The sequence below is a fragment of the Podarcis liolepis genome (genome assembly GCF_965112155.1).
Source record: "Podarcis liolepis genome assembly, chromosome: 2".
Lineage (NCBI taxonomy): Eukaryota > Metazoa > Chordata > Lepidosauria > Squamata > Lacertidae > Podarcis > Podarcis liolepis.
Genome location: NC_139555.1, coordinates 55,678,654 through 55,691,737, shown reverse-complemented (window position 1 = coordinate 55,691,737; position 13,084 = coordinate 55,678,654). Strand labels below are relative to the sequence as shown.

Below are 13,084 nucleotides of genomic sequence, written 5' to 3'. Positions count from 1 at the left end.
CAACATCTTTCTCTCTCTTGCTGTTTCTGGCCTGCAATGGTGCTTAGTCTCATGTAGTCTTAGAAGACTACGAAGAATCTTTTGTAGTGAGGAACAGTTGGAAGTTAGGAAGTGTTTGAACTGGAATGCAGCAATGTTCTCCTGCCTCCTTTGTTTATACCTTGGCTTATTACTCTGACATATGATGTGTATATTAACGTCATTTTGTGATAAAACGTGGCTTTTAAAAATACATACATATAATAGTATTGCTGTTAGACTGGGCTTCACAAATGACTAACAGAAAGGAATGATGCCAGTCAGTTTGTAAATTCCTGATTTTGAGAATTTTTGAGACATGCCTTAAACACCCTATAAAGATCTTATAAATTCTAATTACCCTTTAATGCAAGATTGTGCATATAGTTGCTGAGAGGATTTTGGCAACAGCTGTTACACAACTGATCCAGCTTAAATTTAGTGTGCCCCACCAACACAGTCACAATAACAAGAATAACTAGAATTATTTAATGAAGCCTTTTACACAAGAAAAATAAAAAAAGTTCACTGTTAGAATTCATATATATGAGAAGTGGAGTGTGAACACTTTGCGCACTCATTCAGTTAACATTTTGCCCCACTTTTAAAATTAAAGGCAAAAGAACTAAGTGTATTTAAATTGTTGGAAGACAATCAGAACAAGCAGCTGGCAATAGCCAGTGTTCAATATTCCCCAGGTGTGTTTTGCTACTGGCATGGGTCCAATTACGCCTACAAGGATATTCCTGGGCACCAGGTTGGTGATCACAGTTTAAAAACATCTGCCTTAGTTCACAGTTAATATCATTTCCATTTCTACTGTGTGTGTTTCTCCTTCTTGCATACTGGGACAAGTGAATTGTTGTAAGGACAGGCTACAGTCAAGCAATGCAGCTTGAATCGTAGAATCATAGAATCGTAGCATTGAAAGGGACCCCTAGAGTCATCTAGTCCAAGCCCCTGGCGAATAGACATTCCATTGCGGTGACAGCAAGCTAGGTTTAATAATACACCTGAGTTTCTTGCTAATACACCTGAGTTTCTTAGACTGACCATAGCCATCACTGCACAGTGGTCATTCTCTTATTTGGCAGGACTTCCCATTACTCCTGCAGTCTTCCCCCAGATCCCTCCCAATTTGCTCCACAGGATCCCCCAACCCCCTGGACAAGATTATGGAGGTATGCAGAAGATGTAGGGAAGGAGAATCTGGAACTTCTTCTGCCAGCAGTGCCTGCTCTGCTGTTGGACAGATGCCACTGGATTTCAGCCAAGCCTCTCAATCCTTTACTGTGCTGTTTTTTCCTTCCCAACTTTTAAGACACTTTGAGTCCTCGGAACAATAGCTAGCTTAGCTGTGGATCAACTATCAAGAGGGAATGGTTGAAATGCATGCCATTAATTCCAAACAGATGGCCATGTATTTGTTCCAAATTCAGCATAGTTTTTAACATGTATAACTTTCCTAAGACACCACCAACTCATTGGTTGTGTAGCTGCTTTACTATAGCCACTGCACAGTGACAAACTCCCAAAGTCTTATCTTGGGTCTGCAAAACATTCACAAAAGAAGAATAACCAAAGAAATTTTCAACCCAAGCCTACAAGTGTGATTAAGGCTCCCTTGCGTAACTTTCAGGCGGACACTTTTATCCATGTAAACAGGGCATCTACTGGCATGATGCCATAAAGTTGCAAAACTCTGTAATGCAAGAAATGGATAAGATCACACAAGCCCATTTTATTACCAACGCAGGACTACATGTAACAATTAAATCTTCTCAGCATGTATCTATAAACTATGTATGGGGTGTAGTTTGCCATATTTCACTACCTTCTAAACCGATTAGCTTCCAGTTTAGCACATAGATTATTGGCTAATGGAAATCTTGCTCCATTCACATTAAAGATCAAGCAAATACCAACATACATTTTAGTCGGACTGCTTACTGACTGAAGTACTACTGGCAACATTTATAACCAACCACAGAAATTTGAGGTGAACTTAAATGCAAAAATCACATTTAAAAGGCCAAGTTTGCATACTAAACAATATTTAGTGGCTTGGATCATTTGCTCAGTATTACATCCAAACAAGGAGATCATAGTAAATCAAGAACAAATCTTGGCTTCACAAGATGAAACACTAAGCCAAGGACTATGGTTTGTAGCTCCTACTAAAAAGAACAAAGCAGAAGCCATATGCATGCTCCTGGCAAACTTTTAATTATGGTTTAACAACAGGGAAAGCCAGACATTGCTGGACTACAGTTCCAATCAATCCTGACTACTGGCCATGCTGGTTGGGGTATGAGTTACACCTATTGCTAGTTTACAGCAATATGCAAATATTGCAACTGAATTATAATGTTTTCTTATTCTTTTGTTTATTTTTTTCCTTGCCTTCATGGAAGTGACCTTAAAACTTAAATTAAAAATGCTAAATCAGTTCATTACATTTTTCTACACATCTTTGATTCACAGAGGACACTAGGTTTTGAAAGACTACTCCCTTAACCCTCCATTTAGATGAGGACACTAAAACGACATACTGAAAACTGACCTGACATAACTTATGCTTCCGCTTGCCCTTGGTAGAACCTTTGTCGGAGGATGTTTTCTGGGGCTCCCTTGGATGCTTCTCGGACACATTCTTCCTCTCAACTTTTGATGGGTCTGTGTCTTTGTAAGGCTTCCCTGGTATTCTGGTTAAGAGGCTCAAGTCAATCTTCACAATAAGGGGATACCTTTCATCAGGATCGCTGAGTGGTGAAAGGAGTTCCTTCTCTTCCATAGGAGAGAACATTCGTTGCCGTAAAAAGCTGTCATCCTCCTCCATGGAGGGTTTAACAGGAGTCCTATTGCTCTCAGAATATTTGGGGGTTTGTGATGAAGGAGGCAAGCTCTCATTCTCATCAGAATCAGAGGATGAGGTATCTGTTTCTATGAATTCCTTGGATTTCTGGGAGGACTTGTTTGCAACCTTGCACTTCTTTTTCTCGGTTGTAGGCCGAGGTGAAGATTTGGGCTCCTTCTTTATGTTGGGCTTTCTAGAGCCTTTTGTGGCTGCCTTGTGTCTGTTAGAGGGTATATTTGCTGTCATGTCCACTGGAGTTTCACTTTCTATTTTCAGCCCCCCTCTGGGCTCTTCCACAGATGGTTTGTCTGTCTTTTTGGGCTGTTTTTTACCTACAGTCCTCCTTTGGGTCATACTGTCACTCTGAGCAGGTGACTTTTGTCTGCCCCGATTGCTCTCTGATCCTTTCTGGCTGGTTTTTGAATCTCTCCCAGGAGTGGAAGAAATTGATTCTTTAGATCCACTCTGATCTGCATATCCACCCCCTGTGCTCTGATCTCTACCCTCATTTTTGTAGCCTTGTGTTGATGGGATGTTACTGTCCACAGAAGAAGCTGGTGATACTTTATGTGGATTCACCTTGTTCAGCCAGTTGTCCAGCTGCCACTTGTTCGTTGGAGGTGGTTCCGGCTAAAGAACAAAAACAAGGAATCTTAAAAGTCAATACCTACATTCCCTCCATTTCCCGAGTGGCTAACAAGCTGAACCAAAGAATAAATAATAAACATTTTATTCCAAGCTTGCAAATTTGGAACGTGGCCATCCATTACTGTCAAGCTGCATGGCTGACTTAGTTAACTGTAAAACAAACAAGTAGGCCCTGCAGCAAAATGTTAAAAGGATATCCCACTCCCTGGGAACCACATTAGCGGGAGCCTTAAATAGGAATACTATGGAGGCCCCCAGCCAGCATAGAGCAGAAGCCATGTTCTGGCTGGCTGACAGTTTTATTGCTCTATAAGGTGGTAGTGGTGCCTAGAGAGTGGGAAAGGGGAAATTCATATTTTCATCTCCTTCTGCCTGAAACAAACCTGCATATGTCAGTGAAGGGACATTTTTTAACCTCACGGCACACATGCTCCCCAACACTAATCCCCCTCTCCAATATAGTTTTAAGCTGCTAGGCATGAGCCCTTTGCCTTACATTTCTCTCCAAACTGCCAATGTAATATTCCATGTTTTGACTGCAGACTAAATCATCATCATCATAATTATTTTTAATTTGTATTACATGATTCAGAGCCTGCCTAACTTCTGGTCCACTTGGCCCCTTTTTGTCCCATTCCCAAGGACGGAAGCATGAAACTGCTCACAGAAAACAATGGTGATTTGCTTCATTGTGATAGGCCAGCAAGGTGGAAACAAGAACAGGCGTTCAGTGTGAACTCAGATGATCTCCCTATAGACAATGCACTAAGCATTCCACAAGTCCCAGAAGCTCAGAGGCCATGCTGGATTGTGTTTCTATGTATACTTCTGAACACATAGGAAGTCCTGTTCCACCTTAATTCTTGGATATGATTGCTTCTAAAATGAAAGAAGATCAATGAACATTAATAAGCTGGGTATAAACAGTGCATAGTCTCTAACATTCATATTTCCCCTTTTGTCACATTACTGCTGTGCTATAGACACATATGGGAAATATGAAGACCACATGCAAGGGAGAGAAAAAAATCGTACCTCAGGAGACGCACTCTGGGATGGCTCATTTGCCTCACTGTCACTTGAACTACTTTCACTTTCAGAGTCGGAACCAGAACTGCTCTCAGATCCGCTATGGCTGCTTGAGTCATCTCTAGAATTATCGGCTCCTTCACTTGTATGCTGGGAAGGTTCAGAATTACTGGGGGGGGGGGGGGGAGGTAGAACAAAAATCAAAGGAAGCTATAGGATTTTATCCATAGTTACTTTCAAACTACAAATAAAATAATTTATGCATAAGGCTATTAAGAAATATTTTAATGTTTAACCCAACCAGTTGAAGACCCATGGCAATTCAATTGAAGATGAAATCCTAATTGGCTCTTGCTTTAAACAGATATATTAATTCCCCACAGTTAAATTGTTCTACCAGTTCAACATAGCTTTATAATGCCAGGTGTATCACCAATATTTACCTTCCAGGTGTACCTCTTGGCACAGTCTTATCAGAATCCTATAATTGAAATAAAAGATCCAAACTAGAATTAGTTTCCTTGTAACAGGTATAACACACTCAACAAGGGTACTGGAAAAACATATTTTGCTGTCTTTCACTGACATGAACATTATCCATCTATAAGAATGAAAACTAGGGAAAATACTGCATAATTGGCCAAAGTTTACAATAAACCTATGGACAAACATAATATGAGATCCATCAGCCATCCTAGCAGGGTTATACTATTTCAAATGTTGTTTGACAGGTTTTGAATGTAAATTGGCATGTTCATTTGCAAGTATTTTTCTCCCTTTCACTTGCAAAGCAGCCCAGCTAGCCCTTCCTACACTCTCAAAACTGAGAGCCAGCGTGATGTAGTTGTCCAGAGAACTGGACTAGGAACTGGGAGCCCAGGGTTCAAATTCCCACGCTATTTTAAAACAATGTATTAGTTGCTTGTTTCTATTCATTTTCAGTTTTTGCCTTTTTAAATGTTGTGCTTTGTATTACTTTATTTTGATGGTGCTTGTCAGGACTGGTCGTTGTCCTCTTCAGATCACCACACAAACGCTTCTTGTTCTTTTATAAAACTTTTTATTGCATATTAACAAAACATTCTTATAAACAGTTCTTAACTATTATTCCTCAGAGTCACTTCTTTCAGATACCTTCTGAGCTCTGCTTCTCCATGACCAGCCACTCTCAAAATGGCGAAGGCGCCTTTCCCTTCGCTTTCCCGCTCTTTTTTCTAACCTCCTGGCTAGAGCTGGCCTGTATCTCCCCTCCTCCGAATCTGAGCTAGAACTTAACCCTTGCCTTTCCTGTGAACAACCGGTCCCTCCCTGTTGTTCCTCTTGCTCCCTTCTATTAGATTCACTGCTCTCCTCCCCCCCTTGGGGAATGCTTTCTCCCTCTGATAAACTGAAAACCTCTAATTCTTCCCTGACAGTGCTGTCAGCTCCCCAGTGTAGCTTGGTAGAAAGGCAGGACAGAATTTTTTTTAAAAAAACACAAAAATCACCTGCTCGACATCACTGTCTTCGCTGCTGCTGATTTTCAAGTCATTTATAAGAACACTAGGAACAAACAGAAAAAGGAATGGTTTGGTGTGTTTTTTTACGAAATAATACCGTACTATCCTAACAATTTAACCTAATTTGTGATGATTGCCATTAATAATGGATTGACACTCCGTTGAAGAAGCATACTGAAAATCCTGAAGTGCTTACACCATTACAAGGGCAACAGAAGAAATTAAGACACTTAACATCCTTGTGGTGGGTGACAAAATGCAATGAGCAGATAGGCTCAAAAGAGCTGTTATATTAAGTAGCATAGTTGTCATGATGGAACAAGGAAAACACACAAGATATTGAATCACTGTAGGAACACTGAGTGGGGCACCATGCAAGTCACATATAGGCAGAGAAGAAGGAGAACGCTGTGGGCCTGAATAAAGCAGAATCCTATCCCAATTAACAAGGTTAGGGAACTCATAGGCACCAGTGCAATGCTGCTGCAACCACCACAACCCATTAATACTATACTGAAAATGCAGTCATCAAGTGCAAAGGCCAGTACATCACAGACAAAATGTACTTTGAAAAAAGCTAAGACTAAACTTTTAAGAGCATAGACTGTGCGTGACCACACAACACCAAAAAGGTAGGAGACAGGGAAACTAAATACAGAGTAGGCTTCATAAATTCTGGCATAAATTAATGGTAAGTCATTTTTAGTTTTACCATTTGCTTAAGAATCACTGCTATGTTTTTAAAACATAATTGAAGGATATTAACTTGAATTCTTTCATGCTTTACTATGAACTCTTCAAGAGCTGGGCTGTGAATTAACATTCTGCATATAACAAAATATGAATAAAACACTTCTTGGATTAGCAAGAATTTAAAAGCAAAACTTAACATCAGTAACAAACATAGCATCTTACTTTGTCTGGTTTGATTCACACCTGGGGGGGAAACAGAAATATGGTTAAAATTATTCAACCTTCTGGGTAGTTCTGCAGTAAAATAAAAGTTGCTTGGCAATGTTAGCTTGCTATATCTAGTTTAGCACTATTCACGCAGCTGAATGATGTTCATCTAAGGCAGTGGTTCCCAAACTGGACAGTACTGCCCCCTAAAGGGCAGTGGGATTACCAAGGGGGCACTAGGAGAAAGTTGGGCACCCCAGGTGAGTCTCTCCAAAAATGCTGATTGCTTAATATTTAATGAAATGAATTTGCAGTTGCAAGGAAATGAGGTCAGTTTTATTAAGGCCAAATATGCCATCTCTATGTTTATTTCGAATACAGGATTTTTCTAGATTGTAAGCTCCTTGAGCAAGGACTTGCCCTCTTATTCCCTGCATAGTGCTGGGTACATGGATAGTATTACCAAGAAAAACTAACTATCAGACATTATTTCCTAAGTTACGTTGTTGGATAAATTCAGGGGAGGGAGGTGTGCTAACTCTCAATACTTCTGAAGGTCAGTTAGGGGGTCTGCCATTCTGCTCAGCATGCTTTTCATCACCCTCTGAGCAAACGTGACAATAGAGGTCCCAGCTTAGAACTAGAGAGGAACTGGGGTTCATCCTCAAGTTTAGAAGAACAAGACAAAAATTGAGGTGATCTTTCAGAAGACGACTGGGGTTATCCTTTTGGTGCCGGGATACCAAAGTCCTTAGTATATCTCAACAGCCCGGTGCCCAATCAGTTCTATGTTCTCCCTCAGCTTCAGGTTTGGAGCAAAATTGGGGACAGACTGACTGCACAATTGTTCTGGGCTGCCAAGGTGATCTAACTGTTTTCAATCCCAGTGCAATTGTGGGAATACTCAATATGCCATCTATGCTCTGCCTCCATAGCTCAACACAGTAATGCTTCTGAATACCATTGCTGGAAACCATAGGAGGAAGAGTGCTCTTGTGCTCAGATCCTGCTTGTTTCCCACAGACTTCTGGTTAGCCATAGCTGGATTAGATGAGTCACTGGCCTGGGCCAGCAGGCTATTCTTATGGGAACAACCTCTGGGCTATTCTCCAGCTCCAAATCTGAAGCTGGATTGGAGGAGATGGTCTTTGACATTCAACAAAGCAATGTTATGAACAAAGGACAGATGGGGGGGTGGAGATCACAAAGCTTTGCTACTCAAGCTAAGCATATAATTGTGTAGCCTTGACCATAATAGTCCTCCTTCCTCAAGTGTAAACCACGTTCTTTTATGGCTGTGAAGTACTGAGAATTAAGTGCACCTGGATATACAAAGTTCAAGTGAAAGTGATGTCCTTGTGCAGTAAATAATCAAGAAGCACCACTCAAGATTTCATGTTGAATTACTAACATGATTAAGAAATCCCATCACTTATAAACATATACTGAAAGTGAGCATGTAAAGAGATGTTCTATGCAACTATATAGATTTTCTGTCCGTAGCAGTTCCATCTCTATGAATCAATATGGGCATTTCCATCATATATATTTTCAGAATATTACTGTAAATATTGCAAAGAAAATTATAGGACATACTTACGATTTAGACTGGTGGACATTAGATGTTTTTGATGAAGAATTGTATCTTTCTGGAGGTGAGAAAGATAAAATAATTGCTGAACACTAAGTTACAAAAACATATACATCACCCAAATGATATACATGGAGGCAAGCATGACTCAGATGTAGACTGCAAGAGTGGGCTAACCCACTGCATTCAGCAGCCCTTTCTTTTCTGACTTACATGCTAAACTTACTACTGTACTATGTACAGCTATGTCTTTACCTGGTTTCTTAAAAAAAGGAGAGTGAAAGACTAACATTAAATCAACTACTGAATTCACAGTCTAGGAAGTGATTCAATAGTTTGACTTGTTTGTTTTACAAATATAAACAAGTTCTTCCCTTAACATAATGTAGATATTATTCCAGACAAAAATGTGCTGTTTATTATTTCACACAGCTAGTTAATGATTTGGCTAGTAATGCTGTTATCTTAGCAGCAGTTTCATTATCACCCCTGCTTGCAGAAGGCGAGTAATGAACCTTTTGTTCTCAAAGGCAAAAGTAATACGCAACATTTCAAAATACCTCATCCTATCGTGTTTCCTAAAGTTAAAATATCACATGCTTCAGACCTAGTAACTATCATCATAAGCCTAACAATGTCTTTTCAGAAGTAAATCCTATTTTAATCAATTGGGTTTACTTCTAGGGAAACAGGGTTAGGACTGCAGCCCGATGTAACTTGTTTTGAGCTTCTTTGCTATCTCAATGAGAAAATGTTTACACTTTGGGGATGTTGAGTCATGCAATGGTTTGAAGAAATTGGACAATGTTAGCAATTCATTGGTCAACGCAGCAACTGTGTTGCCACCAGAAGAAGGCCTACCATTTTCAGGAATCACTTAAGTAGATGGAAGCAACTGACAACAGACCATATAAACAGAGTGGTGCTTTTTGAGACGGAGGAGAAACAAGATGCACTTGTTATGGATCAGAAAACAATGCACACATTTGTTGGAGGTTCTGATGCAAGATACAAATACTAGGTTGGGGCCCAGTGACCTTTTCAAGTTCACTTTTCCAGTAAAATTCTTCTAATAAAACAAGAAGAGCAGCAAGAGAGGCAAGACTTGAAACTGGTGCTCGAAAATGGAAATAATCAAATATTGATCATCTGCCATTCTAACTGCTGGTATAAAGTCCAGTTAATCTTAGAAATAACCATTCTGTCTGATTCAGATGTCATTCACATGTAATAAAGCAACAATTATCTCATACTATAGAACCCTGTGAGGAAGAAGGGGAAGTAGTTTGCAAGCTTACAGACGTGTGCCCAAATGCCAAACTAATGGTTTGACAATCAGCTCTGTGCCATCTAAATGGAGTCACAGTATATGAATAACTACTTATGCTTTTACAACTTAATCAATTAGTTATCCTAGTTACAGAAGACATTAAGTCAGATGTTGTGAATTAAATGGTGCAGTCCCGTTTCATTCACAGTGACTGCATTCCTAGTCATAATTATTATTTTGGAGAAAGCCAGTTCTTAAAAAGAACGGCCTTTGTTTAAAGAATGGAAGCACTCCAAGGGCAGAGAATAATAGAAATTGGCACAGTCTCACACAAGCTACAGAGGCAGGCAAGGACTGCTCTGAGTTATGTCCCAATAAGGGAAGCACAAGTAAGCTAGAGTGAAGCTGTTCTGTTACTTATCCTTCTCACCTAGAGATTACTTTAAGCTCATTCTCCAGGGTGCCTTAACCAGCTGAACTTCCTTAATTCTCACATACAGGAGTTATGAAAGCATTCAGAGCGTAATGGCAAAGATTTCTCAAAATGTGCTACAACTTTCAAAGGGAACAAAAACAACAAGCACTAATTCTCAAATCAAACCTTCCTAGTACAGTAAGCACACACACAAAAATAGATAAAATGAGAACACATTAACATTCTGATTCAGGTCTTTTATTGGGCCAGGCATCCTAGCCACGAGACCAGAAAAACTATCAATAGAACTTTTCTTCAAGTAAAGCATCCAAAAGAGAATTTTACTGTAAATTCTTTTTTTAAAAAAAACAGAGAAATAATTCAGTACATAATACAAACACACACTTACTTTGTTCTCCAGTGCCAAAATTAGATTGCTGAGTTTCCTGTAAAAATACAAAAAGGTTACTTATCTGTTTAACAGAGACTACTAAAAGAGGAAGTGCTTTAGTTGTGCTTGTGCTTGATTATTTAAATTTTAGAAAAAACTACAATTCTTTTGAAGTGTTATCCAAGCCTATCTGAATCTTCCCCAGACTTTAGAGCCAAGAGAATCCTAAAAGACGAAGCCTTCTTTCCTATGGTTTAAGGCACTGATCACATGGTAAAGTTTCTCATCCTTTTTTCTTTTTTTTTAATGAACACATACAGTGGTGTCCCCCAAACATGTTTTTAAGTGCAACCCACTGAATATGAATAAAATTTAAAATGATGATAGTTGACTATTGGAAAGGAAAAAGGAAATGCCTACTTTGCACATTAGGCTAGGGATTCTCCTGGATCAAGCTTCCACTTCTAAATTCTGAGGTTACCACTTTTGTGCTACATGACTCATGCCATGCAGTCATTTATACAAGCTAACATTTATATAATGCCAATTTACAACTACATATGACAATTTACAACTATTGCATGTAAGATAAATATCTACACTGGGCACCCACATCAGTCCAGGGCCTAGGGATTCTCTACAGAGGTCAGCTGCAGCCAGACGTGAAGGAGCAGCAAGAGATAATCAGAGGAACATCTGGAGAGCTAACGCTGCAACACCAGCCTATCCCATCTCCCAATATTTGATGTTCTCCTAACGATGAGTAAACTGCGGTGGTGCAGTCCAGAGTGTACCAAGATGCTGATTTGTCAGCTTCTAGTGGGGAGTAAGAAGACCTCATCTATACCAGCTTAAGCCCGACACTGTGTGAGTCCCAGAATGGCCAAATACAAATTACAGGCACAATTTATATGAAGGAAACAAAGAAGAATTGATTTGCTTTCTCCATTACATTTTCCAAGAGTTGTCCAGCACTGTTGTTCTGACTAGTGACTAGACAACTGAAATCCAGTTCAGATGAAAGGTCACTGGAACCCTCTGCCACAAACTGCAACAAATTCGGATACCACTCACTACGTGGGGCAGTGTAGGAGACACAACATCAGAGTGTTTTCACTCCAACCCACAGGGTTGATTCCAGAAGATGGTTTGGGGAGATGGGACTTCTGCATGAGTCCAAGGAAGTTGGTCCTAAGTAGTATCTAACATAAAAATGAAGCTGCTGGGTGAGGCACTCAAGGCAACTGTAATAAACTGAATCCAGGTAAGACGAAGATGCTATGATTGGACAGTTCTGAGGCCTAGGAATTAGGTGTTTTGGATGAGGTTGCAGGCCTCTTCAAAAGAGCAGGTCCTGCTCCTAGGGTATTCCTTGATTACACTTTACCACTTGAGTCCCAGGTGTCTACAGTGGTGTGGAGTGTATTTTTCCGCTCAGATTACTTTTCCACAAAGGATCTCTTCAGCATTCTACCATCATCATGGGGGCAGGCCTTTTCTGTTGCACACCCCAGCTTTAGAACTCCCTGCCCTTTCCAATTCAGCTTCTATGCTTCTGTCACTTAGACATCAAAACCTGGCTGCTGGCATAAACTTTTGGTAACTGATTGGTAACATATGTTCAGCTGAAAGATGCAAAAAATGCTGTGCTTTTTGTTACTTTGTTATGGTTGTTCTACTGAATAACTATTATCCATCCCGAGTTCTTTGAATTAAAAATATACATTAAAATGTACTTAAAAATAGCCAACAAACATGTACTAGTCTTGTGTGTTCTCACAGATGCCTATGTTAATCAAGTATGGTAAGTAAATGGCATGAAAGAAATAAAGTAATACAAGACACACTTTCTTCTAAATAGTCTTTCTACAAAAGTTTCCATGCCTGGAGGTGATTCATATTTGTCATAATCATGAGGGTACTACATACTGTGTTTATGCTTGATTACATGGAACCAATGAGCCTAGGACTTTCCTTTTCAAGAACAGTAGAAAGAATGCAATCATAAAACTAAGCTATTGCCATTGGTAACCGTCTAAGATGACTTTGAGAAATTCACTACTGCCAGTTCTTCATGTAGTTATATGAAAAATTGAAGTTGAATAACAGAGTCTATTAAGGACTAGCAAACACTAGGTTTATGAAATAACATATTTATGTAAGTAATAAACCTTTGCCCCAGGCACCACCAGAAACCATGTGCCAAGAATGATACAACTGTATCATGTTTGTCTCTTCAGGATACGTTAAAACATGATACTGAAAAAAATACATGCTATAATCTTTTGATGAGTTGTCAGAAAGTCTTTCAAGCAAAGGATATTAGAGTTTTCCCACAACATGATCTCTCTTAATATGGAGAGATCACTCCACAAACTAATATTTGAACTGAATAAAAATGAAAGCAAATAGCACGGTAACATTTTTTAAAATAAATGCTACAAAACAGGAGCATTTTGAAGCAGT

At 39.5% G+C, this 13,084-nt stretch overlaps 1 protein-coding gene and 1 long non-coding RNA gene across 4 annotated transcripts in view; one reads left to right on the top strand and one right to left on the bottom strand.

The window, feature by feature from the left end:
* Positions 1-13,084, bottom strand: part of AFF4 (ALF transcription elongation factor 4) — a 53,658-nt gene that overhangs the window by 17,492 nt on the left and 23,082 nt on the right. For all 3 annotated transcript variants that reach the window (XM_083487851.1, XM_083487852.1, XM_083487850.1), the window contains 7 exons: positions 10,637-10,673; positions 8,552-8,600; positions 6,967-6,987; positions 6,040-6,094; positions 4,996-5,033; positions 4,559-4,721; positions 2,582-3,505 (listed from right to left, as the gene is read on the bottom strand). In XM_083487851.1, the coding sequence (XP_083343977.1) occupies positions 2,582-3,505; positions 4,559-4,721; positions 4,996-5,033; positions 6,040-6,094; positions 6,967-6,987; positions 8,552-8,600; positions 10,637-10,673 (1,287 nt within the window). The remainder of the gene's footprint in view (positions 1-2,581; positions 3,506-4,558; positions 4,722-4,995; positions 5,034-6,039; positions 6,095-6,966; positions 6,988-8,551; positions 8,601-10,636; positions 10,674-13,084) is intronic.
* Positions 2,389-12,480, top strand: LOC310699686. Its single transcript, XR_014522201.1, has 3 exons — positions 2,389-5,540; positions 5,968-7,456; positions 8,152-12,480. It is a non-coding gene; the product is annotated as an uncharacterized lncRNA (long non-coding RNA).